The sequence below is a fragment of the Episyrphus balteatus genome, chromosome 4 (genome assembly GCF_945859705.1).
Source record: "Episyrphus balteatus chromosome 4, idEpiBalt1.1, whole genome shotgun sequence".
NCBI classification, from domain to species: Eukaryota; Metazoa; Arthropoda; class Insecta; order Diptera; family Syrphidae; genus Episyrphus; species Episyrphus balteatus.
Window position 1 is genome coordinate 18,526,213 of NC_079137.1, and position 27,101 is coordinate 18,553,313.

The 27,101-nt window shown below is 31.7% G+C and overlaps 1 protein-coding gene across 1 annotated transcript; it reads left to right on the forward strand.

Annotated features, from left to right (window-relative positions):
* Positions 1-1,541: 1,541 nt before the first annotated feature.
* Positions 1,542-26,096, forward strand: LOC129918100 (uncharacterized protein CG3556). The gene is made up of 6 exons (XM_055998449.1): positions 1,542-2,268; positions 16,878-18,239; positions 18,299-18,491; positions 18,555-18,632; positions 18,695-18,777; positions 25,973-26,096. The coding sequence occupies exons 2-6, from the start codon at positions 16,916-16,918 to the stop codon at positions 26,032-26,034; spliced, it is 1,740 nt and encodes a 579-aa protein (XP_055854424.1). The 5' UTR covers positions 1,542-2,268; positions 16,878-16,915; the 3' UTR covers positions 26,035-26,096.
* The last annotated feature ends 1,005 nt before the right edge of the window (positions 26,097-27,101 follow it).

The window sequence follows — 27,101 nt, forward strand, 5'->3', positions numbered from 1 at the left end:
AAGATATTTGACATAAATCACTTCGGACACAAGAGAGACAAATTATATTCTTCAGTATAATGCATAATGAATTATCAGCCAGCCGAATAATATTTCTTCAGGGCCCCAGAAAAATAAATCGGTGTTTTAAAGAAAAATTATAAATTACCTTAGGGCCCCAAAAAATGTTACTTGAATAATCTTATGCTGACTTTTTACGACACGATTTTTGCCGTGCGGCAAAGCTTTGCGGCGTACGTCGACTCGTGTGAATATACGCCGCATAGGTGAATAAAGTGACAATTCTCATAGTAGAGTCCTAGATCCTAGTAGACTTTAGCCGTGCGGCATATTGTGTGGCTTAAATCGACTCGTGAAAAGTCGGCATTAGCAACAAATGATACATCAGGGGCCTCCCACAAAAAAGTAGGGCGTATACGTTTATTTTTATTTTTTCTTATTTTCTTTATCAAAGGGGCCCCCAAATGTCAAAGGAGCCCCAAAATTCAGTCTTGCACCAGGGCCCCGGCAGCTCAACGTACGCTTCTGACACTGAGGTCAAAAAAACTTGATAGACTGCATAATTGAGACGTGTTCAACAAAAATGTATATGAAAGGACATTGTCTTTGCGTGTAAAACGCATGATTTTACCCTTGTCAATATACAGGGTGTCCCGGAATGAGATAAGAAGATTTTGAGGGATGATTCTTGGGTATATTATAAGAATTGTTCTACAGTAACTGTCTATCTGCAAAGTTGATACCCTTTAGCGATGATTTAAGAAGACGCTTACTTTGGTATACCTACCTTTACTCATGTTAATGTTAATAACTCCGTTAATACTTATGATACAAACTTCATGTCTGGATTTTTAGAAGAAATGCTATTCTTTGTACCTGCATTTAAAAAATGTTAATATCTTTTTTAATTGCTCAGATTATAATTATTATTTATTATTATTTTTTTCTTACCCATGATAATTTTTGACTTTGCGGCCGATTTTCTTCGATAAATGTCTAATAAACATAGTGTTTTATAACTTTATTCTTATAAAGAAAACAATAATGAACAAAAATGTTGTTCACAAATTTGCCAGAAAACTTATAGATTATATGATATTTGGGAAAACCTGCACAAGGTAAAATCTCTAAAAAATGTGTTTTTTTGCTAGAGTCAAAAATGGGTACGAATTAAAAATTTATTTTTGTAGTTTAGTTTTTATTTTTATTCGCATTTTCTTTATGTGGACCATAACAGCCTAACAACAATATTTACACTAAAAAATTGGTCAAATTTAACAAATAACATATATAAATTGTCTGTTATTAATTTAAAAAGTACCAAGTATATGTAGGTATGTATACCTAACTTGTTTATATTAATTTTTCCAACGGAGTTGAAAAAAGCAGAAACGAGATTTTGACTGTTCAATGGTCTCATGTCGATTTGAGGAACTTAATGAATACGCATGACCCATAAATATAGGGAAATTTTTGTTTTCCTACTTTATTAAGGATGGGTTTAACTAAGTTTTTCATATTCTGACACTTTCAGGAGAAAACGTCAATTTTGTTCAGTTCACTTTTGTCGCTGACGTCGTCGTTATCAAAAACTTCAATAGTTTAAGTGCGGGTGTATTCCTTTTTTCTTCAAGCGCAGTATTGAAGGAAAAAGAAACATACAAAAATATCACAACATTTTTTGATGTCACACAGACAATTTATCTCTTTCGCATTAAAAAGGACGAATACACAGTGAGCAAGCACTATTAGACGTCGTCGCCTTAAAGTGGTTTTCCATCGTTATATACACCTACATCCCTTGCTATAGATGTAAAATGTAGATACTATTTTTCTTCTTTTTTTATTCATCCTTTGTCCTTTGGTGTACGTTTTTTTAATCATTACTCGTCGGTATTGTCACTAAGTCGCATATAGGTACTTCAACTCACGGAGGACGACGACGTTTCGCATAATTGCAAAAAAATATAATAGATACTCGGTAAACTTAGACAAACAAGAATTAAAGACTATCAACTTCTTTGTTCGTAGTTTTTAATTTTTTTATGAATCCATGATCCCCGTGTGTGTGTGTAATTGGTGTTGGATGTATAAGTGCAAGTGATTACATAAATAAATTATTGATTAATTAGAAGTGAAAGGAGTAAACTTAATAGTTTAATTGTGCAAAGAGGCACATCGTTATTGCCGCACCTGCAAGGACGACACACTCTGAAAAAAAAGAAGAAAAATCCGTTTGTGATCTCAGGAAATAGTTCCCCGCAATTCGTACGTATTATTTTTTAATAGATTCATGTATGCAAATTGCTATAGACATCATTCTTGAAGGATACCATACTATATCTAACCAATAGAGGCAATATCGCATCGGTTCATATAGAGGTGTCATGGGAATCTAAAAGAATTATGCAATCAGCTGTTTCGAGGGATGTTTCGTTTTTAATGCAATTGTCCTGGATTTTTATTACTTTTTTTTTATTAAAAATCGATTAAATGATTTTCAGTGCATGGTCTCTTTGTGCCGCAGTGTCCTTCTTACGATTTTTGTTGTGTAATTTGACATAATTTAATTTAAAAGTCATGTCAGGTTCTTATGCAATCGACATAAAACAAGAAAGGGAATAGCTAGAGAAGGAAAGGACAAAGTGCTTTGTTTCCTTTGATCTTGTCTCTGCGAGTTTTGAATTCATAAATAAGATTAGTTGAGGTTTAGCTCTTAAAAATCGGCAATCATTCTATATCCTCTCACACTGACACTCACACTCACATTGGTGAAATATTAATCAATAAAAAGATGACATCTCTGTGGGGTTGGTTTTTTTAGGAGGAAAGGGTGTACATGGAGTTAACGACAACAACGAGAGCGCCTCGAAGATGACGACAAAGTTTTTTTTGTGGGTGGTTCGTTTGACTTTTTTTTTTTGGCAACCGAACGCGCGTCACGTACATAGATAGCAAATCCATTAAACCGTTTCACATCATCCTACTATTGATATATATATAGATGTGTAAGAAGTAAGTTGGAAGAAGCTAGAACAATAACAATAGTAGCAGAACAGGGTACTTTCGTTTGTTCATTGTTCTGTCATCATCAACCGGGTGAAGTTGTAGCTTGTGTAGGTTCTTCCTAATCTATACATGAACATAGATACTTTCTTCAACACAATGAGTTTTCATTGTTTGTCCTGTTGTCAATAACAACAGAAGTTTGGACACAAACAAACATGTGGAGTCAACCAGTAAGGTACTCAGAGTTAACTATTCTATACAAAATCCCGTCACCGCCAACGTCGCCATCCCCTCCGTGCTGCCACCATCGCACCGGCTTTAAAAGAGGTAGACTGTGGCAAGAGACTCTTCCGATGACGGTGAATAGACACATGTCATCATGTCATTGAGCGACAACGACAACAAGGACAACGACTCATCGAGGAAACATTCTCGGAAAACAATTTTTGTTCCCTTTGTAAAATGTGTGCAAGCCAAAAAGGAGTTGGTATAAAAACAGGATGCAAATATTGAGAGAATCAGTTGTACACGGTATGATTTTTTTTTAATGGGTGGAAATACCAAGACTGCTGGCGCCAAACAGGCCGGAAATGACTAAGAGAGGTCGTTACAGAGGCTTGAGGGTGGCTTCGTTTTTATTACTCTGATAAAAACTTTACTGTTGAATTTTCATTTTTGGATAAAAGTTTACATTGGACATTCATGTACATAGCTATTTATATTTTTTTTTTTCAGTTGGATTCACTTAAGAAAAAATCGATAAAAAAAAAAACATTTAAACTCAGACTTTTCAAAAAAGAACAATAAAAAGCTGTAGAAAATTAATATTTTTGTCTTCACTCAAAATGAAAAGTTTTAGAAATTTTTAAGGAAAAAATATATTATTATGATGCGTGTTTTTGGTGCGTGTACAATGGTGATGAGTCTTGATTCACTACTACTACCGACCGACGGTGATAATTATGATAATATGACTAATTTTATTTTTACTTGCGATATAGGTACTATAGGGCAAGTTTAGGATTCGTAAAAAAAATCGAACTCGAGATAACAATTTTACATGACATTACGATGATGGAGAATGCCAAAAAAGTGGGTCCCGCAATTCTGTCTGTCTGTCTGTCTGTCTGTCTGTCTGTCTGTCTGTCTGTCTGTCTGTCTGTGTGTCTGTCTCTATCTGGAGCTGCAGCCTAAACGAGTGAAGTGATTTTCTTCAAACTTGGTAGTTAGCAGTTTTTGGTGATTCCCTAGAGGGAAAATTAAAATTTTTTTTTTATGACCAAAACTAACGGTACCTGTCATATAACGGAAATAGAAAAGTTAATTTTTTTCAAAAACGGCTCTAACGATTTTGATTAAAATTTTTGTGTGTAGTACTACACATAAGAGCCAACTTTTGAAATAAAAAAATATTTTTTGTACCGTTATTAACGGTACCTGTCATAGAACGGTTTTTTTCGTTTCTGAATATCTCGTACAAAATTAACCCGATTTAAATGAAAATTTGTATACAAAAGTGTGTAAGTAAAGATAATAATAAAATTTTAGAAAATTTTCAAAAAACGAATTTTTGGTTTTTTAAAAAATATTTCAAAATTTTTTTTTGAAAAATCAATTTTTTGAAAACGGATCAATGAAAAATTTTGAAATTTAGTTTTTATGTGTAAATTAATTATTTCTTCAAAATGGCATACCAACTTTTTTTTAAAAAAATATTAAAAAATTTTTATATATAAAAAATTATTTTTTTTAAAAACGGCTCCTACAATTTTCGAAAATTTTTTTCTAAAAATACGTTTTTATACAAGAAATAAAATGGCATAATTTTTTTTTTTTAAGATAATTTAAAACGGAGTTTAATTAATTATAAAAACAGATTTAATTTTTTTGTACTACTTATGAAATTTCTTGAATAAAAAGCTTTAACATTATTGTTACTTTAAGCATAAGAGCAAATACGTGCGACCCCAGTCGTGCAATTTATTTTTTTTGTGATTTGAGAATTCAAAACAAACTTTCCAGACTATGGATTAAGCAAAATTCTGTTGACTTTTGTATTGGACGTCTTGAGACTACAACAAAGTTGGATGTTTTTGTGTTGAGCTGAAGAATAACAAGAGTTTGAAAACAGTTCCATTGGGAGGTGACAAAGTACTACTAGTAGTTTACTATAATGTTCTTTCATAGAAAACTAACAAGTACAAAGTCATTGACGCTTTTTGTATTTTTATATTTTTCCAAGAAATGACAAAAAGCAAACAGTGAGACATTGTTAAAATGCAAACAGTGAGACACACATTTAAAAAAAAAACCTATTAATTGAAAATTAATTCATGGGGCGTCTGCCCTAACGCGTTCCCCATTACAACGCCACTTGTTTCGGGTATGATAACTAGTACAGTTAAGTTAGATTTGGTTATATGGAGGTCTGACAAATAATTCGCAACTGCAATTGGGATTCAAAATATGAAAGAACATTAGTACCGAAACTAAACCCTACATTTTTCACAAAAATATCGGTTTAACTTTGGCTGCCATTTTGTATTGAACCGTTTTTTGACTTCCACTCGGCTAATTTTGATGTTAGAGAAAAATGTTATAAGAAAAAGTTGTAGTAAATTTTATTTCCCACAAAATATGTTAAGTTACTTTTTTCTTTAACGGTTACACATACATTTACGTGCAATAACTTTTTTTAAAGCCAAAACCCTCGTCTGGTATCTTGTATTTAAAAAGAAGCTGTTTTATTTTCACACCTCAAAATTGATTCTTCCGTGGGCAAAATTTTTTTTTTCGCTTCGCGTTTGGGTTCCAAAAATTAAACAGATTCTCATGTAAGTAAATTCTTTTCTGCTTTGCTTTCCACCAATTAAAACAGGTGGGATTTGTTTGTTTCTTGTCTTTGTATTGCGATTAATTTGACGGCTCTATTTGCGAGATAGGTACTTAGTTCTACCGGCGCTCATCATGCGAGGTTGGGTGTATTCAAAGTTTCTTTTGCATTTAAAAAATCTGGAACAAAACACGAATAAAATATGACAAAAGTTATTGTACATTACTGTTTTATATTTCGAAAAGTTTGGGGCTTATGTCCCAGTTAAGCATATGTCCCACTCAAGTGAGATAGTCCTTTAATTAAATGTTGACCCACTCAAGTGGAACATAACTTCCATTAATAAAAAGTGGACGTTATGTCCCTGGGCCTTATGTCTCTGCGCCATGTTTTTATCACTTCTTGAAACCAATCTAGGTAAATGAATAATTAACAGGCACAAAAGACCCAAAACTTTTTTGGAACCTATACCTCGATTGGATGGACATGGATATTAGGGTGTGTCAAAATGCTAAAATATGGAATTTTCGAATGTAATAGCTTTTAAAAGTTACATTAGATACATATCAAAAATAAATCCTGCGTTTACAATTTTTTATTTAAATTAATATCTTTGGCTCTCTCAAAATATAGGAAGAAATCTAAGAAATTTGAATTTTTAGAGATTTTTAAAATATATGTTTTTTTTTTAATTGCGCCTTTTGAATTCAAAAAAAATATATTAAATATATATCTTTATAAGAAAAATCTCTTAAGCTTATATATTTTGGAATTGAAAACTTAGTAAAGAAGCTGCGAAATAATATGCGAAGGAAAAAAAAAACATTTTTTTCATATAAAATCGTTTTTTTTTTTTTTTCCTACACGGAGAAAAAAGTGCCACCTTAAAATAATATGATACTCACATTAAATTTCACCACCTTAAAATAAGGTGATATCCGCTTAAAATAAGGTGATTCCACAAAATACTATTCAGAATGTCTATCGATGGAATGGAAAGGAATGTCTATCGATTAAAAGAAAATGTTCATTTTGGGCGTTCGGCGGACATCAATGCAATTTGTTTCAAATCAACGAACTATAACTTAAGAATAACTTTTACTACGCAGCAACATTGCATTTAGAATGTAAGATATTGTAATTATTGTAAATTATTTTTTTTTTTTATTAATTTTATTTCATGAAGAGTTTCAGCAAATTACATGTTAGACGCAACCTACTTAATTCATAAGGAATTAGATAAATATAAATAGCATATTGAAAACTGGTACTCAACGTATTAAACAAAGTGTCAGAAAAACTGACCTTATTATATTAAGATTTATTAAGATTAGTCTAAACTAAGAAGCGTTTAAATGGGGGTTAAAATTCAACTTAAGCAATTTTTTTTACTTTAGAATTTCTTAAACAGACGGAAACAGCGATTTGCTTTCGAAAGTGAGATGTTTTTTAAAACCAGTTTGAAATTTGTTTCGTATGAAACGAAAATCAGTAAAATACTGAGTACCAATAAAACACGGCTAATATGTATGTAACAATATGCTCTTCTTTTTAATAACTTTCATTAGCATCACTTGTAACTAACAAACTAAAGTATTAAATTTAAATAAAATTTTGAAGTTCAAAATTTTCAACAGTGTGCCTACACCTACATGTAGGCTGTTTTCGACATCGAAATTAATAAAAAACTGCGCCATGACATAACATAATTGTTCAATATGGCTACTGTGTAATATTTTTTTTTTTATAATTTTGTAGTTCTTAATGAATTGAACATAATCATTTTTATCAAAAAAAAACAAAACCGACTTCCATGGATCAAAACTGGGTTTTATGGTTTTTCTAATAATTTCTGAACGAACTGCAGCCACCAGCTTTCCAATACAAACAGAATTATCAAAATTGGTTCACTCAGTCCAAAGTTATGAGGTAACAAACATAAAAAAAAATACAGACGAATTGAAACCTCCTCCTTTTTGGAAGTCGGCGTAAAAATAGAATAAAATACAATTGAATACAAGCTTAGGAAGACACGTCGTGTCAGTGCTTTCGTGTCTGCATGGCAATTTGAACGTAACATTTAATTTTTTTTGCCGCTCATCATTCGCACAAGTGCCTATAGGCGATTTTTGATTATATAAAATCAATTAAAAACAAAATGTTCTCTACGTAAGGTAATTGCCCCATGTTATAATCAAATTTGTGTGGCAACTATAGCACGTTCATTTATGGAAGTGCAACTATAATTTTAGTTTTAATTTCAGGGCAAAAACTTCCAAGCAGATTATCAGTTCATTGGATTAGATTTCAAGCTATTATTGGGCGGATTAGCAACAAAATCGTGCACTTTGTGATAAAAGAACGAAATTTATATCGCACAATATAGTTATTTTCAGATATTGGGCCACCTTGTATTCCATCCTAAGGATAGATACAACAGTTTTTCTGTGTTGCACTCGCTTTGTTGCATAAATATATTATAGGTAATGAAACATTTATATCAATATGATAAGTAAAGGAGAGGTGCGGACAGTGAGACACCCCTTTTTTAAATTGGTATATCTTAGAATGTTTTCAAGATAGCTTAGCGAAACTTTGAAGTCAGTTTAAGACATATTTAATCTTAATGTTGCAAAAAAACTTGTACACCGAAAAAAAAACCAATATCAATTTATCATTTTTTAAATATCAAATAAATATTTTTTAAATATCAGCCAAAAATGCTCTATAAAATGTGTTTTATGATATTTAAAATGTTAAAACAACATTTTTATTATCAGGATGATATTTAAATGTCACATTTTGGAAATTTTGTTTGATATTTTATTATCATTTTTTCATGTGAATTTCTCATTCCAAATTATTGAAAAATATTAAATAAAAAATTCTTAATGTGTACTAATTTAAAGGCGCTTTGTGTTTTTTCGAAGTAAAATGTATGATTTACTGAGAAAATTTGATCGGCACGAAGATTTTACTTCACATGGTTTGGGAGAAAATAACAAAACAATTATATCACCTATAAGCTATAATAGAAAAAATAATATCACCATTATTTTGTAAAGAATATTCCCTTTCAGTAATGTTTTGAAAAAAGAAAGAAAATTCTTAAAATAATAAAAATAATAAAAATGAAAAGGAAAGAAATAGGTTTCATTATAATAAACTAAAACGTAAAATCTAGTCAACATTGATATTTTAATTGTCAAAGTGAAATTGTCACTATCCACTTAAACTTAAAAAAATGTCAAAATGATATTTTAATTGTCAAAGTGAAATGTTCACTATCCCACCTGAAATTAAAAAATGTAAAAATGATATGATAAAATATCAAAATTTTATTTTAATTGTTGGACGACTTTTGTCACTGAAAAATGTTAATTTGATAGCTGTTATTATCAAATTTTTTTTTCGGTGTAGTTAAAGAATGAATGAGAGCATCACATTGGACTAAAATGTAGTCTGTTGCACTGTTTGATTTTTAAAAATCTATGTCTCACTGTTTGCTTTTTAATAATGTCTCACTGTTTACTTTTTGTCATTTTTCGGAAAGATATAAAATTAAAAAAAAACGAGAAAGAATTCTAATTACATGATATTTTTTTATGAAAGAACATATAAATATAATACATATGTAAAAAAAGTTCTGTCCACTAACCAGATTTTTTGTATTATACACTCTTTTTATAACACTCCAAAAACTACTTTCACCTGATTTTGTATGATATTTTACGGTGTAGGAAAATGGACAGCTTTAATTTAGTCAGGACAAAATTAAAAGACGCAGACGGGGAAATAAACATTTTGACCCAAACTAGCGTTACTGTGCTTATTTTCAGAAAAGAGGAAAATGGATTGTCTCACTGTTTGCACTGTCTCACTGTTCGCACCTTTCCCCTACAGGACTTCTTTAACGCCCGATCAAATAAAATAAAACCAAAATGTCTGGACCATCATTTTAAAAGTTATTGGACTCTTTAACTTAAAGAGCAAGAGACAGAATATTACTCTTTGGAAATAAGTGGTAGATAGATCAAATTTTGTATGGACGTACCATAGAAAAAAATAATAAAGCGTATGCATTAAAATATTTCGGATTAAAGGGTGTTTTTTTTTAGTGAGAAAGAACGCTTTTGAAATATTACCAGTGCACCACATGGAAGACTTATGCATTTTTTTTACCTGCATACAAATTGTCATCAAGTGGGCACTACGCCCAGGCTTTGGCACTACACCCTTATTTACAGGAATACACTCAGGGGGGTCATTCCGTAATTTTTAAAACGATAATCGAATCGATGATAATCGTTTTACAGTTTGAGAATCTTTAAAGCTTTTTTAAGTCAATTCTGATTCTGATTGAAAAGAGAAGAACTAAACTTGAAATATAGAAAAATGTACTGGTTACTTTTTAACAACTCTGATTTATCAACCCAAAACAAAATAATGCTGTATAGTCAAGTACTAAAGCCTGTTTGGACCTATGGTATCCAATTATGGGGCTGTACAAAGAAAACAAATACCGAAATCATCGAAAAATTCCAAAACAAAGTCCTTCGTGGAATAGTTAATGCACCTTGGTACATAAGAAATAGCGATCTACATCGTGACTTACAAATAGAAAACTTTCGCTATCGTAGAAACTTGTAATTTGGCAGGAAAAACTTTAAGATTTTCAATTCAGGGGCGTGTTAACCTTATTTAATATTATAGAACACTTCTGATTATCGTAGAATCTTGAAAGTTAGTAGAATGGTAGAGTTGGTAGTTTATACAATGTTTTTTTTTTCTTTTTCCTTGATTTTTGGTATCTTGGCTGGCGATTTTTTTCACAGCCAACCTTTGATACTTTTTCCCGTAGGGTTCTTGAAGTTGAAAAGAGGTAGCATATCTCCGAAAAAATAGAATTAATATGGAATTTTTTGGCGGAAAATTTACCGCCAACCTCAACTAGAGAGATATATTGCATGGGATAAAAAATTAAGCGTTTGCTGGATATGACTCTGTATCTGTATTAATACAGTCAAATAAGGAGAATGCTAAGCATTATGTAACTTTTCTAGGTGCTCAAAAAAATTAATGATTCTTACACTTTAAAAAATATATTGTGTTTTATAAGGTTAAATAAAACAAATCAATTCAAGCTTCTTAACAGGAATGTTATATGGACATAATTCTAAGTCAAATAAAAAAATAAAAAAAAATTTGAGGTGCAGTGCACCAGTGGATTCACTTTATCTAAATTTTAAATTAAATAAATTGCACGACTGGGGTCGCACGTACTTGCTCTTATGCTTAAAGTAACTATAATGTTAAAGCTTTTTATTCAAGAAATTTAAAATTTGATATTTTGAAGAAATTTCATAAGTAGTATAAAAAAATTAAATCTGTTTTTATAATTAACAAAACTCCGTTTTAAAATATCTTAAAAAAAAAAACAAATATGCCATTTTATTTCTCGTATAAAAAGGTATTTTTAGAAAAAAATTTTCGAAAATTGTAGGAGCCGTTTTTTAAAAAAATTATTTTTTGTATATCAAAATTTTTACCATTTTCCAAAAAAAAAGTTGGTATGCCATTGTGAAGAAATAATTAATTTACACATAAAAACTAAATTTCAAAATTTTTCATTGATCCGTTTTCAAAAAATTTATTTTTCAAAAAAAAAATTTTGAAATATTTTTTAAAAAACCAAAAATGCGTTTTTTGAAAATTTTCTAAAATTTTAATATTATCTTTACTTACACACTTTTGTATAAAAATTTTCATTTAAATCGGGTTAATGTTGTACGAGATATTCAGAAACGAAAAAAACCGTTCTATGACAGGTACCGTTAATAAGGGTACAAAAAATATTTTTTTTTTTTTGAAAAGTTGGCCCTTATGTGTAGTACTACACACAAAAATTTTAATCAAAATCGTTAGAGGAGTTTTTGAAAAAAATTACCTTTTCTATTTCCGTTATATGGCAGGTACCGTTAGTTTTGGTCATAAAAAAAAAATTTCAGTTTCCCCTCTAGGGAATCACCAAAAACTGCTAACTACCAAGTTTGAAGAAAATCACTTCACTCGTTTAGGCTGCAGCTCCAGATAGAGACAGACAGACAGACAGACAGACAGAATTGCGGGACCCACTTTTTTGGCATTCTCCATCATCGTAATGTCATGTAAAATTGTTATCTCGAGTTCGATTTTTTTTACGAATCCTAAACTTTCCCTATAGTACCTATATCGCAAGTAAAAAGGTCACTGTGTTGTATGCGTACTATTTTTTTTTTGAGATGAATAAAAAATAATGCTTCCATAATTTTTAAATTAAGGCTAGGGCTGTAATTAAGTTGGGCTATCTTGGGCTAACCTTGTGCGAACAAACCTAGGTTTTAAAACAACGATTTTTTTACAGGAAAAAAAAAATCATAATATTTTCGGTTTCTGATATGAAAAAAAGTTTTTTGCTGTATCTTTTGAAAAATAGGTGGAAACAAGAAAACAAAAGTTGGGCTATCCTAGGCTAACGTTGGGCAAACGAACCACAGTGCAAAACAAACAATTTTTACACTGAATAAAAAAAAAATATTTTTTTGTGATTTTTGAAATGATGGGCTAACGAAGAAAAATCTTGGCTTATCCTGGGCTTACCTTGGACAATCGAACCAGGCAGGTTTGAAAAAAAAAATAGCATTTGGGGTTGCCAAGTTCTCATAGCCAACTTTAAAGGGGGACATTCTTGAGTATATTTTAAGAAGAGAAAAATCTATATAGGTAATTATAGTATAATTGATTATAATCAATTAAAATGCATGACTCGACCTTACGTACCTACTTGCTCTTGCAGTTCAAGCTTCAAGGTTACTAGAAATGTCTCTAAATACATTTTAAAGAGGTTTGGTTAATATACGGGAAGACGGAAGAGTCTATGTCGGCAGATTTTTTTTTACTCCAAACTGAATTTTTTTGTTATTTGATATTTTTGAGAAAAAATAAATATGCAGTGACAGTGACATATGTATATTGTATGTATTTGTGTATTGAAATAACTTTGAAAATTAAGTGTGCAAAGTTTAATCAAAATCGTAAGAGTCCTTTTCGAGAAAATTGCAATAACTTGAGGAAAATTGTATGGGAGGTATACGTTCAAAACCAAATACTAAAAAACAACTTTCCGAATTTAATAAAAATCATCGCCCTTTTAAGTTGTGGAAATGTGTACAGATAGATAAGTATACACATACAGACACACAGTTTGACTTGCAACATGACGAAAACGACTTTTTTGAAATCTCGAAATGTGGCTTTGAAGCAAACCAATACTAAAGAGCAAGTACAAATTATATAAAAATGTCGTTTTCGTTTTCAAATGCTATTATTTTGTTGTTGTTTGCCTTAGAGATCTTTAATTCAAAAAAGAGTTTTTGCTATTAGCTTTCGAATTAAGGATGAGCTTTGCAAAAAGCAATGATAGACTGCTTTTGGATGAATTTTGCTATAAAGTACAAGATCAAACATTTAAAAAAAATCGTTTTGGTTATAGAAAAAATTACCGAAAAATGGGTTGAACTTATTTGGAAAAACGAACAACATTTGTATGTGCCGTATAGCACCATTTCAACTATTTTCTAATTAATTCAAGGAATACAAACATAGAAATTTATATCAATTTTCATTAATTTTTATCTACAAGTCATGCCGATTTTATTAAATAGTTCTGTTAAAAAAAATCGCCATGAATAAAAATAAATTTTTACACGTCTCTGGTTGCTTGAACTAGGTCTTTCAGTTGCTATTGATGGTTTTTTTTTTAAATCGTTTTCTTCTGTATTAAGCTTTATTTTTCTGTTGAAGAAATTGTAAGTTTCTTATAATTTTTGTTTACCGTTTTTGTTGAAATTCTTCGTTTATTCTTAAACGACCTGAAAGTTATTCTACCGTAATAAATATTCGAGACTTATAAAGAAAAAAATATTTATTCAACATGAAAAATATTTAGAACTAACTATTATTGAAATCGTTCCTACTATTAGTTTAAAACAAAAAAACAAATGAGTTTTTAACAAAACAAAACAGAACAAGTAGTTATGTATATCAAATTAAAGCATAATTTTAAACAGTTTCCAACATTTTAAAGCTTTTATCGACCAGTTTTTATTTAAATTTGAAGTAATTTTTTCGAATTTCTCCATTGACTTGTGCAAACCAGAAGTGCACTTTTTGAATTTAGAGTTGGAATACAAAATTATTAGACGTACCTATAGCACGTTGTTGGAGGTGTAACCGTTGATTTTAAATATTTTTTTTCCAAATTAAGTCAATTTTTTTCTTTAATTATTGCCCTTCACTGCTAAACGAGGGGGAATAGACCCCCTCCTCCCTCCCATACGATTTTTATCATGGCTCGACCCAATCTAAACGCTCTAGCTTTTTGGCACATTGCTCCTGGATCACCCTGTACATTAGATCTTCTTTTAAGAGCAAATCTTGAATTGATTTCAAATAGAAAACAAAATTAAATAATGCGTTTAATATTTGATGTAGCCATGCAGCATTCCAGATAATCTAGGCAGAAGGCTGTTAGTAGTCACGAAAACCACAGGTTTTGGTCTTCCATCCTATAAAATTGGCGTGGTAAAGTGCATAGTGCATAGTTCCATAAGAACTGTTTCCTTCTTTCAAGACCTGTTTAAATCTTTCCGATATCTTACTTACTTACTTCATCTTAAGATTTCTCGGGCAATAAAACAGATATCGGAAAGTTCTAATGAAAACCGTTACTAAATATGTTTAAACAATTTTCCTTACATAAAAGAATAAGGTCCGAAGTCGTCAAAAAATCATTTTTTTTTTGCATCTTATAACGGTAATATTTAAAAACGGGAGCTGATTAATTTTTTCTGACTTCGTATAAAAAAGTAGAAGTATAAGAAGTATAAGCTAAAAAAAAGAGTATAATTTTGTTAACCAGTGTTATTATTACAGCAGAAAGATATACATATCGTCGGTGAAACCAGAAAAGTGTGTAGCTCCAAACCTGATATCTACCGTTTAGTTCCTTAAACTGGAAATCCCCTTAAAGTTCATAGTTTTTATTTTATTAGAAAATTAGAAAATGGAAACTCATACAAATGCCTTCAAAACTGTGAGGTTTTAATGCTCTCTTATAAAATTTGCTAAAATGTAGTTACACACTTTTCTGGTATCACCGACGATATGCAGAATCATATCTCTGTACTTTGTTGAAAATTGTGCGATAACATACTAAGGTGTTTTAACGGAATAAAGATATCTATCTATCTATTAAGATGCGGGCCCCGTTTGGCTAGCCAAAAATATAGTACGCAAAAATGCCACTAATTTTAATATCTTTTCGGGGCCTGAGTGATCTTTTTGTTTTTTATTTTAATAAATTTCTTCCTCACATAATCATCTGCGGGGCCTCATCATCTCTCGAAGGCCTCGCTCGGGGCACTGCCCCTGCTACCCCAATGATATGTACAATGAACACCCCTGCGAGTAGGAGAGAAGCAGAGTCAATATTTCCTATGAGCAATTGATGAGCAAGCAGTATATCGGCTATTTGGCGACGCTAGGCAAAGGGTTGCAATTCAATAAGGTTCAGACAGTGAAGAAATTGGAAATTGAAAATTTTCATATCATCTGCAAACAATAAAAGGGAAAAGTCTTAAGATAACGGTCACATCAATGACTGTCAGAAAAAAAAGAGGTCCAAGGTGAATACCATGAGGAACTCCAGTTGTGGCAAAGATTGATTTGGATACGGAGCAACGAAACAGAACTCTGTAGATGCTGTTCTTCAAGTATGAGGTTACCCAACAAATAAAGCTTGGTGGAAATCCTTATATTTTAATTTTGGGTTCTATCAATCGCATTTTCAAGATTCAGGTTTTCAATGTCAGAAAGATAATGACAGATTTTCTTTTGTTCTTAACCACAGTAAAATCGAATCTAAGCAACTCATTTACTGTTTTTGTCAGGAAACGAGTTTTAAATTTAGTATCGATCGATTTTTGTATGTAAAAATATTAGTTTCTAAAACAAAACTAGTGGTACTTCTCCGTCAGTTTTTAAAACTGAAAAATGTCTTTTTACAACTTTATGTAAGCCCCTCCTCTTCCAAAATAACCTGTAAAGACAAAAACTTTTATTGATATGCTTTCCATATACAAACACCTACTATTTTTGAAAAATTTCACTTTAATTTAAACCTCCATAATAGTCATATTCTTTTGCTCATAGCCAAAGTGTAACAGTGAAATGGCATACACAAAAATTTGTCTCTTCAGACACTTTTAAAAAGGAGGGGTTTTCACCCAAAATTTAAACATTAAATTGACTAAATCTTAGGAAACCTGACTATAATGATCCCGTTTGGGGGTTTTCGGGTAATTAAGATTTCCATTTAACTATTATTCAATACTGTAATAGATATCAAATGTATGTATAAGAAAAAATGGTATTCCCACCTAATTAACAAAGTGAGATGTCAAAAATGTGCTCTGCGACCTCACGGCCCATTATTTGTTTCCAGCGTAACAGCCCTCTGATTTCAACTCTTAACCCCACGATAAATCTTTTAACTAAATTTTTATAGTCATTAAGTCGATGTTAAATTAACTTAAATGCCGGTGGAGAGCAGGGCATTCCCAACCAACGCAGGACAAAAAAAAGTAAAAAACCAAACAGAAGAAATCTTTGATCATCACCCCGAATAGCTCGCGGCTATTCACTTCAGACAACAGCCTCAACAAGGATGACGAGAACTACAACGACGGCGACAGATTTTACGATTCATTGCACACCATCGCTATTAATATACCTCACACTGTATTTAATGGTTGGGGTGTTTTGGGTGGTGACCTGCACGGTTGAATGGTATCCTTTTTCCTCCCTTTTTTCGCGCTAACATAGCGTTGTTCTTAATGATGCATACACTCACGCTTTACGCTCATTTTCGTTGGAGGTTATAACACCGTTAAAGTATTTTCTTATTTGTGATGTTTTTTTTTTTTGTACTTTTTAGTGTCGCCGTATCGCAAGCAGAATAGAGACTTAAGAAAAATGGCACAGGACACGAAAATTCCAACGACGCACGTGACATTTGTGGGTATTCTTATCTTAATCACACAAATCCTGGCAGAGAACGGAAGCTTTAACAGCCAACATCAGCAGCAGTTAGGAACTGACGTTCCACCGGTAGTACCTTTTGCATTGGATGCTATAAATGGTGGTGGTGAACATAGTGGCAGCACAAACCAAATGCAAAATCTACCAACTGTGAATTTGGCTCCCGTCTTACCCGAACAAGGCACGTCCCCAGCATCGCCACCATCGAGTATGTCAAACCCGCCACTATCTGCTGTCACGCAATCGGGTGCCTCATCATCTAGCTCCACACAAGTACCACCATCAACAACACAAATACAAGAGAGCTCAAGTGACAATCTAACTGAACCGATAATCGGTGAACATGTTATGTTGGGTTCGGCTGGCCCCGATAAACGTGAGCTGGAGGGTATTCTTAAGGCTTTAGATTGGTTGAAAGAAAAACGTGCTCCCGATTACGGTTGGGGCAATGACACTCACATGGTTATCTTGGCCAAGGAACTTTCTGGCGCTAGAGATCCGACCGACTCAGATGGGCATTTGCAAGTGATTGAAGAGCTAGAAGATACTCTGTCAGTTAAGGAAATGGAAATTGAAATTCTAGCTATGCTCGATCGCCACCACACATTACCCAAACCTATGAATTTGGACAAACTGGCGAGATACGTTCTTGCACTCGGCTCACTTTGTAAGGATCCCAAACGATTTCATGGACATGATTTGGTGGTTACATTGCAGCATCACGAGCCAGCACAAGACATTGAATTTGCTTTGACTACTTTATCTGCTTGTAGTTCCGCTGCTCACGTTAGAAAACGTCAAATTCGAAGACTTTTGGACATCGCCAGTGGAGTAACAGACCAAAGCGTCGATACTATTGCTATGGTCATATTAGCTTTGAGATGTATTGTAACCGATCATCGACACAGGCACCTTCAGCACTTCGTTCGCCGCCCAGCAAGGGGACTTGCAAGTCTGCAGGATCTTAGAGGTGGATTCGGTTCACTTCGCAGCACAGCGTTAGCCATGCAGGCTCTACAGGATCTGGAACGTGACCCAGCTGGCTCTTGGAACCGAACCGCTGCCTCTAGGTGGATTTTGAGTCGTCAACGACCTGACGGAGGTTGGACTGAAGAACCGTTACAAGATGGGCAAGATCCAAGCATTGGTGTTGGTCTTACAGCAGATATTATTCTCGCCCTCGGTTGGAAAGGTTTGGGAGCTGTACGCGCTCTTCAATGTGATCATGTCATACGAGAGAATAGCGATTCCGTATCTGGTTTGTTTCTATATTTTACTTTTTTTTAAATTAATAATCTTCAATTTTTACCTATATAGAAAATGGAGAGCCTAAGCTGGCTCTTCCTTTCGGCCTCACATCGGCCGAAGAATCTGACACGAAAAACGTCTCCTACACATATACACTTTGGGTGGGCTCGAATGTGACCGAAGCATTCTCGCTTTCGCTTGTCTCTCCTAAAAATACAAGCTTTTTCAAGGCTATGACGCAAGCAGCTGAAATCGACACAAGGTAACAAAATAATTCGCATTTGTTTAAATGTAGTTTTTGATTGAAATAATTCTCATTCTCCAGATTCAACTTTGAAGCAAGAGAATGGCCGAATGGTCATTATATTCACACTCTAGCTGGCAAAAAGGAAGAACCAAGAGGGTAAGATAAAAAAATTATAAATATAACAAAAAGACAATAAAACAAAAAAACTATATCATCAGGTACAATTATTGGCTGTTGTATCGTCTACCCGAACTACCCGATCCCAATAATCCACCAGGAAATCAACTGATAGCACCTGTGGGTAAGTAAAATTAAATTCCCTTCAACTGACATCATGTTTGTGTTTAGAAAAAGCAAATATTTAATCAATCGCCTTGGGCAGTACCGTATAAGCATATGCGGGGAAAAGGTGTTGTTTAGCTAATTAGTTATGGACGAATAACTTCGTCGGCCTTGACTTGAATTAATCAGCCCCTTTGGGGTCGGTTGACATTTTTGAGTGTTGTTTGCAGCATTTTAAATGAGTACGCTTAAAAGTTAATTCAACGTATATGACATGAATGGTAATGACGACGACACGTCCGGTCGATCTATCGATTTCTTTTCCACAGAAGGACAGAAGGATTAGATACTGTCTGGAACGTACTTGACCGCAGTAGAAATGAATTAAGTATTACTTAACAAGCTTAGCGTGGAATTGTAGTAGTTGAAAGGGAAATACTGCGTGAGAAAATTTCTACTAGTGAAAGTGGTTTAGTATTAAACAGTTAAAATAAAAGATTATTTCTATCTACAAGCATTTTTGGGCTCTAAACCTTACATGGTCTTGTCCCAAATCATTAAGCATTTGTATTCTAAAACTTTACCTTGTTATAAAATGCCAATAGTTCATAGTATCAGGCGTTGTCCAACCATTAACCCTCCCAGATATTTCCCGGCCAGCTACCCACTTCAAGTTAACCGCGCCAAGTTTATTGAGGTCCAAAAGCACTCTAAAGAGTTCTCCTTCACCTACCTAAAAAGTCAATGAAAATATTCACCCCCTATTTCTACTGTCATTATCAGATTAAGAAATCTGACTCCGAATTGGCTAATCAAGAAAATCTCTCTCTTAATAAATAGTAGGGGAAAGTGGCTCAAAATGGCACCCCAAGGTAAAATGGCCCCTTGCTAGAAATCGTAGAATCGAACATAATTAGAAAGTTTTATGAACGCGATTCTTATGATAATCTGGCGAAACCGACCGAAGTTCCAAAAACTACAGTAAGGAGATGAGAAACCAACAGGAACAGGGTTTTGAATGTCTCACAGAAATTTTGGGGGGGATTAAGCACCACTTGTTCCAAGAAAATGGAAAAGGAGCCCTTTGACTCGATTTTTCATTTAAAATCACGTATATTTGAACAGGGGGCCATTTTAGGCCACCTTCTCCTACCGTTATTCTTATTCGACAGTGTTGTGTAAAAATGTCCACAACAAGTGTATACATTTTTTGACCATGGCTAACTTTAAGGGTATTTGAATCACTCCAAAAAAATATAAATCTTTTTTTTTTTTCTATACATGTGTAGGTAAATAATTGTGAGCTTGAACTTATTAATTTTTTTATTTGAAAGGGAAAAAGAATTAAAGGTGCATATCTCTGAAAATTTGAAGCTTTTTTGAATTGTTATATGGGGGGCTCGGGGCTGTACTGGAACAAGTGAATAAGTCATAAAAAGAAAATCCTGAGAAATAAAGAGTTAAAGTTAACACGTTGCAGTTATAATTACAATTACTAACGAAACATTTCTGACACAGTTTATTACTGGCTCTAAAGTTTAAATTTAAAGATTTTCTATTAATTTTGCAATGCACATCATTTTTCAAGTTTTTGCTGAGCTTTTAAGCAATTGTAGATTCGCTTCCTTTGGGGAATAGCATGTGGGTAAATTGTTAATATCCCATTCTTAAAATATTATTTAAAATAGTTGAGTACCAAATTTCTTTCGTCTTTCCAAGTACATTTTTATTCTGGTACATAACTCTTTCTAACTTGAAGAAAAATTGTGTCTTTATGATAGACGACGCAGGTCCTCTATCATAAGGAAAGGACGCAGGTCCTCTATCATAAAGACACTTACCACTTAGTGCTGGTAACCACAAAGTGCTGATCATAATTTAACCGTGAATTATTCTAAATTGTAAATCCTTGCATGTTATAAAACTAATTAATTTTCTGAGAACCCTTTCTTTGGGTTATAAATCTTTTCTGTTAATAAACGAAATTTAAACTAGAACATCTTCAAATAATGCTAGAAACTTTATTCGTTTCGAACGTACTAGTCCTAAGTCTATTTGACTCCATTTTGTCTAGAGGTCAAGCAATAAAGTGTACAATTCCGCTGCTTTTCTTTTGTGGAACAAAAATTAAAGTTAATTGTTGTAAGATTGTAGAAGTGTTCCTGATAGTTGCAATTGACCAACAAAATTAATTTCCTTCAACTTACATAAGTTCATTGGATTTTGATATTTGACATCTCGCTTATTTTCATTACATATTTACATTAGCAATTTTGGAAGAAAACAATAATCCAGGTACATTTTTATTGTTTTGCTTTTATTGATGGTTAAAAAAGTAATGTCGTTTTCGATTGGAAACACTCAAGGATTCACTCATTCTGAAATCCAATAAAACAGTTTGAATCGCTTCCACTCAATTTTGTTTTTTTTTTTTTGTTTATGTTTGTTTTTATTTGAAATTCAAAATGTCAAATATGGCATAGGATTTGAAAAATAATTTATATTAAAAGAAAATTGTGCCTAATGTTCAACAAATTAATGTGGAATTCGTTTTTTATGATTGAGTGTTTATTTGACATGTGAGTATATATGTATTAGTGCTTTTTGATTGAATTCTGTTTTGAAAGAGAGAATTTCTCTTCTCAGAAGCGTTCTGTCTGTCAGTTTTGTGCGAATAAAACACTTTCAGAAGGCTTCTGAATGATTCCGGACGCTTCCGGAGAGCCAATCGAAAACGCCATAACTATTGTAGGGTATGGACAGATATGTCATCAAATAGTTTTGAAAATTAAATTTTTCTTGCACGCTGAACTGTCAACGGGAATGTAAACGTTTTTTTTTTTTTTTTTAATTCATTTTTATTATTCATCAATTAAAAACTATCTTAAAGCTAGACAAAAATTCATAAAAACTAGCCTACTTATCAATTACTTACAACTAACTTACTGGCACTATACGGGCATGGTATAAAAAGACAAGGTATGATCATTAGAGCCGCCATCTTACAAAATGGGGTAATAGTGTTTTGACGTCTGGCATTTGGCAAAGTCAAAAGCAACAACAATTTCCAAGACAAATTTGTTTACAACAACAATTTCAATGGGCTGGGCTGTCAAAACACTAAGTAGCCATCTTTTTTTCTTTCATTTGACAGTTCTCGATACTGAGTTTTTTCTAATGATCATACCTTCTTTTTTTATACCATGCTATACGGGCACTCTAAGTTATACTTCATTTTTCTTAATTCTAATGCCTTTCGGCCTTATAACTATTTTAATACTAATATTTTAATGGTTTTTATTTTTCACCAAGAAATAATTTAAAAAAAAACTTGGTATCATATCATTTTTTTTTTTTTTTATTTTTTTTTTTTATTTTTTTATGTAAACGTTCATGAGTGGAACATACAATTACCTGTACCGTTAAAATCAAACTAGTATTTTCTGGGAAATTCAACTTAAGAAAATCTGATTTTGTGTTTTTAATTGTAGTTACTGCTTGGTTAAAAACTAAATCAAGAAGAAACCGGAAACTTCTGATCAGCTGCCGCCTATGTGAAAATACAGTTTAATGTACACTGGGGCGTATACGTACCTACTTTTTAATAACAAACAATTTTTGTTCTGATATGATACGCCAGATTTTAAGGAAGAAGTTAATGCGTAAAGCCGATTATTATTAAGAACACTTCTTTTCGTTCATTATTTTAAAATCTTTTTACATTTGTTGTTGTTTTTAGAACCACGGAATTTTTGATAAACCGCTGTGTAACTTTTTCTGTAAGTCAAAAGAAATGCGTTTTAACGTCTTTCATCATTTACCATCCAAACAGTGTTGCTGTTGTAGAGACTTTTTTCCTAATTCAAAAGTTTATAGTGACAACAGAATGAAGTTGTAATGAATATGAAAACCCTTGCAATGGTCTTTTAAAGAACCTATAAATAATGGTTTAGATATTGAGATAAATGAAGTTGATGGAAAGGCAATCGATGTTACTATTTTTTTTATTTTACAAACTTATTAATTATACTTTCAAAACATGTTATCATTCCTTTTTTTTGCATTTCTAGGTGAACTTAGGGCATGTTTATAAACTTTGTTTTATAATATACAGCATAGATATTATTATTATTATTTTTTTTTTTTTTCAATTATAGTCACTTACCTCATCTGGAAGGTCGAGTTGATTTTTATTAAGATTGCGTCAACACTGCAAGCAAAACTGAATAGGAACATGAAACAAGAATGCTAAAAAAAAGTCATCGAACCTTAATCTTAAAAGCTTTTCTTATACTCAAATTTGAATCTTTAAACAAAACTTATCCCCATTTGCTAAGACGAAACTTAAATATATTAAAGATGTACCTACATAAAATCTTATTCCCTACTTTTTCCTCTGCGTAAACTGTCACTTAAAGTTTCATGTAAAACTTAAATCCTTAAGTTTCGTTTCAGCAAACGGCTTTCAATGAATTATTTCACTGAACTGAATTTAGGTAAATTTAGACGAAAAACAGCTTTTTCCCGATTAGAGCTCATAATTGAATCATTTATTTTAAAACATGGTAAGTCAATTTTTTCAAAGTTAGTTTTTTTTTACTTTACTTGTTATCTGAGAATAACCGCACCTGCCTTCAAAATATCAAGTTTCTACTCCATCAATATCCGAACTTACAGCTAAGCGAAATATTTTGTTATTACCAAAACACCATCAAAGTCCCGGACTTATCACCTTTTGAAAATAAACAGCAGCTTCCATGAGTGTAGTTGACTTCTTATTAAAAAAACTGACTACTGGTTGAAAATAAATATTACTCGTATGTATGTACTCTGAACATTGTATTTTAATCAAAAATACAACTGTTTAATAAACTAATTTTTTTTCATTTGTTAACGGAAAGGAGAGCTATTTTAAACTTTCAGCTAGGAATTGCTCTCCTGAAAAATGCATAAAAATGATATTGACAGGTTTTTCGTTTGGACACGGATCTAATGACCATTTGCTTTCAGCGGAATTGAGAATGGACAGCAGTTAAATTACGATGTATACGTTTTCGAGATATAATTTTTCAAAGTTTCTTGTCGTTTTGTTTTCCAGCATACTTAGTATTCGGGCTATATCTTGAGTAATAAACAACTAATCTGAACAGAAAAACCGGTTCCTGAAAGCTGATCAAAAAGCAACAAACACTGGAATAACTTTTTTGGGTCACTCCAAAAGTTTAAGTGCATTGTATCAAAACACTTAAAATAAATCGACTTTTTAATGAAAATTTTTGCAAAAAAATATATTTTTTATGTGTAGTGCACTTTCTGGCAAAGATAACAAGATAATTTTCTTCCAAATCTATGGATAAGTTATAAAGATATGATAATTTTTGTAACGATCAATATTTTCAACTTTTTTTTTGTTATTTTTTGTGTTTTCGTCTATAACTTGAAAAGGAAGCCGAATATGAAAATTTTTATTAAGTCATTTTTTGTAGATAATTAAATTTCGATATATACCCTTTAAAAAAATTTAAAATTAAAATATTGTAAAAAACTAATGAAAAACTATTCGAAAAAGAGAAAAACATGGCATTTTTGGTGTTTTTACTAAATAGTCTATTTTTATCATTTAAACATTTACGAGTACGGATATTGAAAATGTAACGGAGAAAAGAAAATACTTTATCTTTCAACAATTGGTCACAAAAATTGAATACGGCTAAAATTGGATAAAATATGGACTTTCAAAATCTACTGTTTTTGGTCTCTTTGAGCCATTTTTCTTTAACATAAATATAATACAATAATATAAAACTATGAGGATTCGCAAGATTTAGATTTTTTATGTCAGTAAGAAAATCTTTTTTTGCAAAAATTTCTATTAAAAAGTCGATTTTTTTTAAGTGTTTTGATACAATGCACTTAAACTTTTGGAGTGACCCAAAAAAGTTATTCCAGTGTTTGTTGCTTATTTGATCACCTTTCAGGAACCGGTTTTTCTGTTCAGATTAGTTGTTTATTACTCAAGATATAGCCCGAATACTAAGTATGCTGGAAAAAAAAACGACAAAAAGCTTTGAAAAATCAAAGTTGTTCACACATTAAATCAAAGTTGTTCACACATTAAATCAAAGTTGTTCACACATTAAAAAAATAAAAAAAGGAAAACTGGCATCCGCTGGGGATCGAACCTGCTATACCTGAGTTGACAAGCTTGTGCTTTACCACTGTGCCATCTCACTTATAAAAATTGATGTGACAAACTGTAACTTAAGCATAGGACGACTTTTTAGAAAATTAATGAATATATTTTTCACCATTGATTCAATGTAGAACGGATTAAAAATTACTATGCGTTTTTTCTCTGGGTGTATTAAAGATGTACCTACATAAAATCTTATTCCCTACTTTTTCCTCTGCGTAAACTGTCACTTAAAGTTTCATGTAGAACTTAAATCCTTAAGTTTCGTTTCAGCAAACGGCTTTCAATGAATTATTTCACTGAACTGAATTTAGGTAAATTTAGACGAAAAACAGCTTTTTCCCGATTAGAGCTCATAATTGAATCATTTATTTTTAAAACATGGTAAGTCAATTTTTTCAAAGTTAGTTTTTTTTTACTTTACTTGTTATCTGAGAATAACCGCACCTGCCTTCAAAATATCAAGTTTCTACTCCATCAATATCCGAACTTACAGCTAAGCGAAATATTTTGTTATTACCAAAACACCATAAAAGTCCCGGACTTTTGAAAATAAACAGCAGCTTCCATGAGTGTAGTTGACTTCTTATTAAAAAAACTGACTACTGGTTGAAAGTAAATATTACTCGTATGTATGTACTCTGAACATTGTATTTTAATCAAAAATACAACTGTTTAATAAACTAATTTTTTTTCATTTGTTAACGGAAAGGAGAGCTATTTTAAACTTTCAGCTAGGAATTGCTCTCCTGAAAAATGCATAAAAATGATATTGACAGGTTTTTCGTTTGGACACGGATCTAATGACCATTTGCTTTCAGCGGAATTGAGAATGGACAGCAGTTATAGTTTATACACAGAAAGCTGATTCCTAAAAAAATATAAACAACAACCCATACTGGGCATAATTGCCCACTGTATTTATATTACATGTTTTATTTATAAGAAATATAAATTATTAACCATCCACTACTTTTAATAAATTCTTTCTTATCACTAATTATCATATATTTTCTTTTAGGAGTTGACGAACTTATGGTGGAAGATGGGGAGCATTACCTTTACTGGTATAAAAAACTTTAAATGAACAACATGCACAATGTTCATTTTAAACTAAATAACAAATTAAAAAAAAAAAAAACAAATGCAATAATTTAAGCTAAATAAAAAAAATAATAAATAAATGAAAAAAAAAAACATTACAAGAAACAAGTTCCGCGCTTTTAAAAGAACAAAAACATGATAAAACATTAATTGCAAATAAAAAGTGTTTTTGACTTAATTTAAAATATTTTTTTATTATTTTACAAAACAAAACAAAAAATGAAAAAACACTGTGTACGTAAAACAAATTAAAAAAAAAAAACTACCTAAGCGAAAAAAGGCCAGCGAAATAATTAAAAATGATTAATAATGATGAAGATTAGTATAATAAAGCGCAACTCAAAATTCGTCTACTTTCTACTCGTATATTTTTTAAATTTACTCAAATGCGTATCCTTAAGCCAACAAATATTTAAAATAAAAATATACAACTTATGTATGTATACCTACCACATTAAAAAAAATATTGTAAAACCAAAATATTATATATTGCTTCAACTACTGAAAAATTAAAATAAACATGAATATCTGATTAAGTTCGGATATCGTTAATACCGTCACTTACATTATAACCACTATTGAGCTACTATAAAGTTGATACACTTTAATAGAACGCGTAGACCAATTTAATAGAGGAACATATATTATATGATGTTTTAAAAACAAAATAACTTATTAATCTTAACAACATTTACTGCATTATTAATATTTTTGTTTGTACTGTTTCAATTCATAACTGTTTTTTTTTTTGGTTCCGACAACAAACATGACATTTTTTTTTCAAAAACCATCCCAGGAACCTGCTATGACAATTCTTAATTTCAAAATTAACCTTTTTTTACAAAACTAAGATCATGTAAAATAAGCTAAGATTGTTTTCTTAATTGATGGTATTTGCTTGTTTTTGGATTAAATGCACATGATGGACGAAGGACACACGGGAATTATCTGGATGTGGTTGATACATAACATAAAACAATAAATTATATCACTTTAAAAAAATTCTGCATTTACGGTGTATACCTACCTAATGTAGGATAGATTCT

What these genes read in the sequence shown, in the direction of transcription:
- LOC129918100 (XM_055998449.1), top strand. Translation starts at nt 16,916, where the DNA reads ATGGCACAGGACACGAAAATTCCAACGACGCACGTGACATTTGTGGGT. An exon ending in GAATAGCGATTCCGTATCTG is followed by an intron (nt 18,240 to 18,298) that starts GTTTGTTTCTAT and finishes TTACCTATATAG; the next exon opens with AAAATGGAGAGCCTAAGCTG. An exon ending in TCAACTGATAGCACCTGTGG is followed by an intron (nt 18,778 to 25,972) that starts GTAAGTAAAATT and finishes ATTTTCTTTTAG; the next exon opens with GAGTTGACGAACTTATGGTG.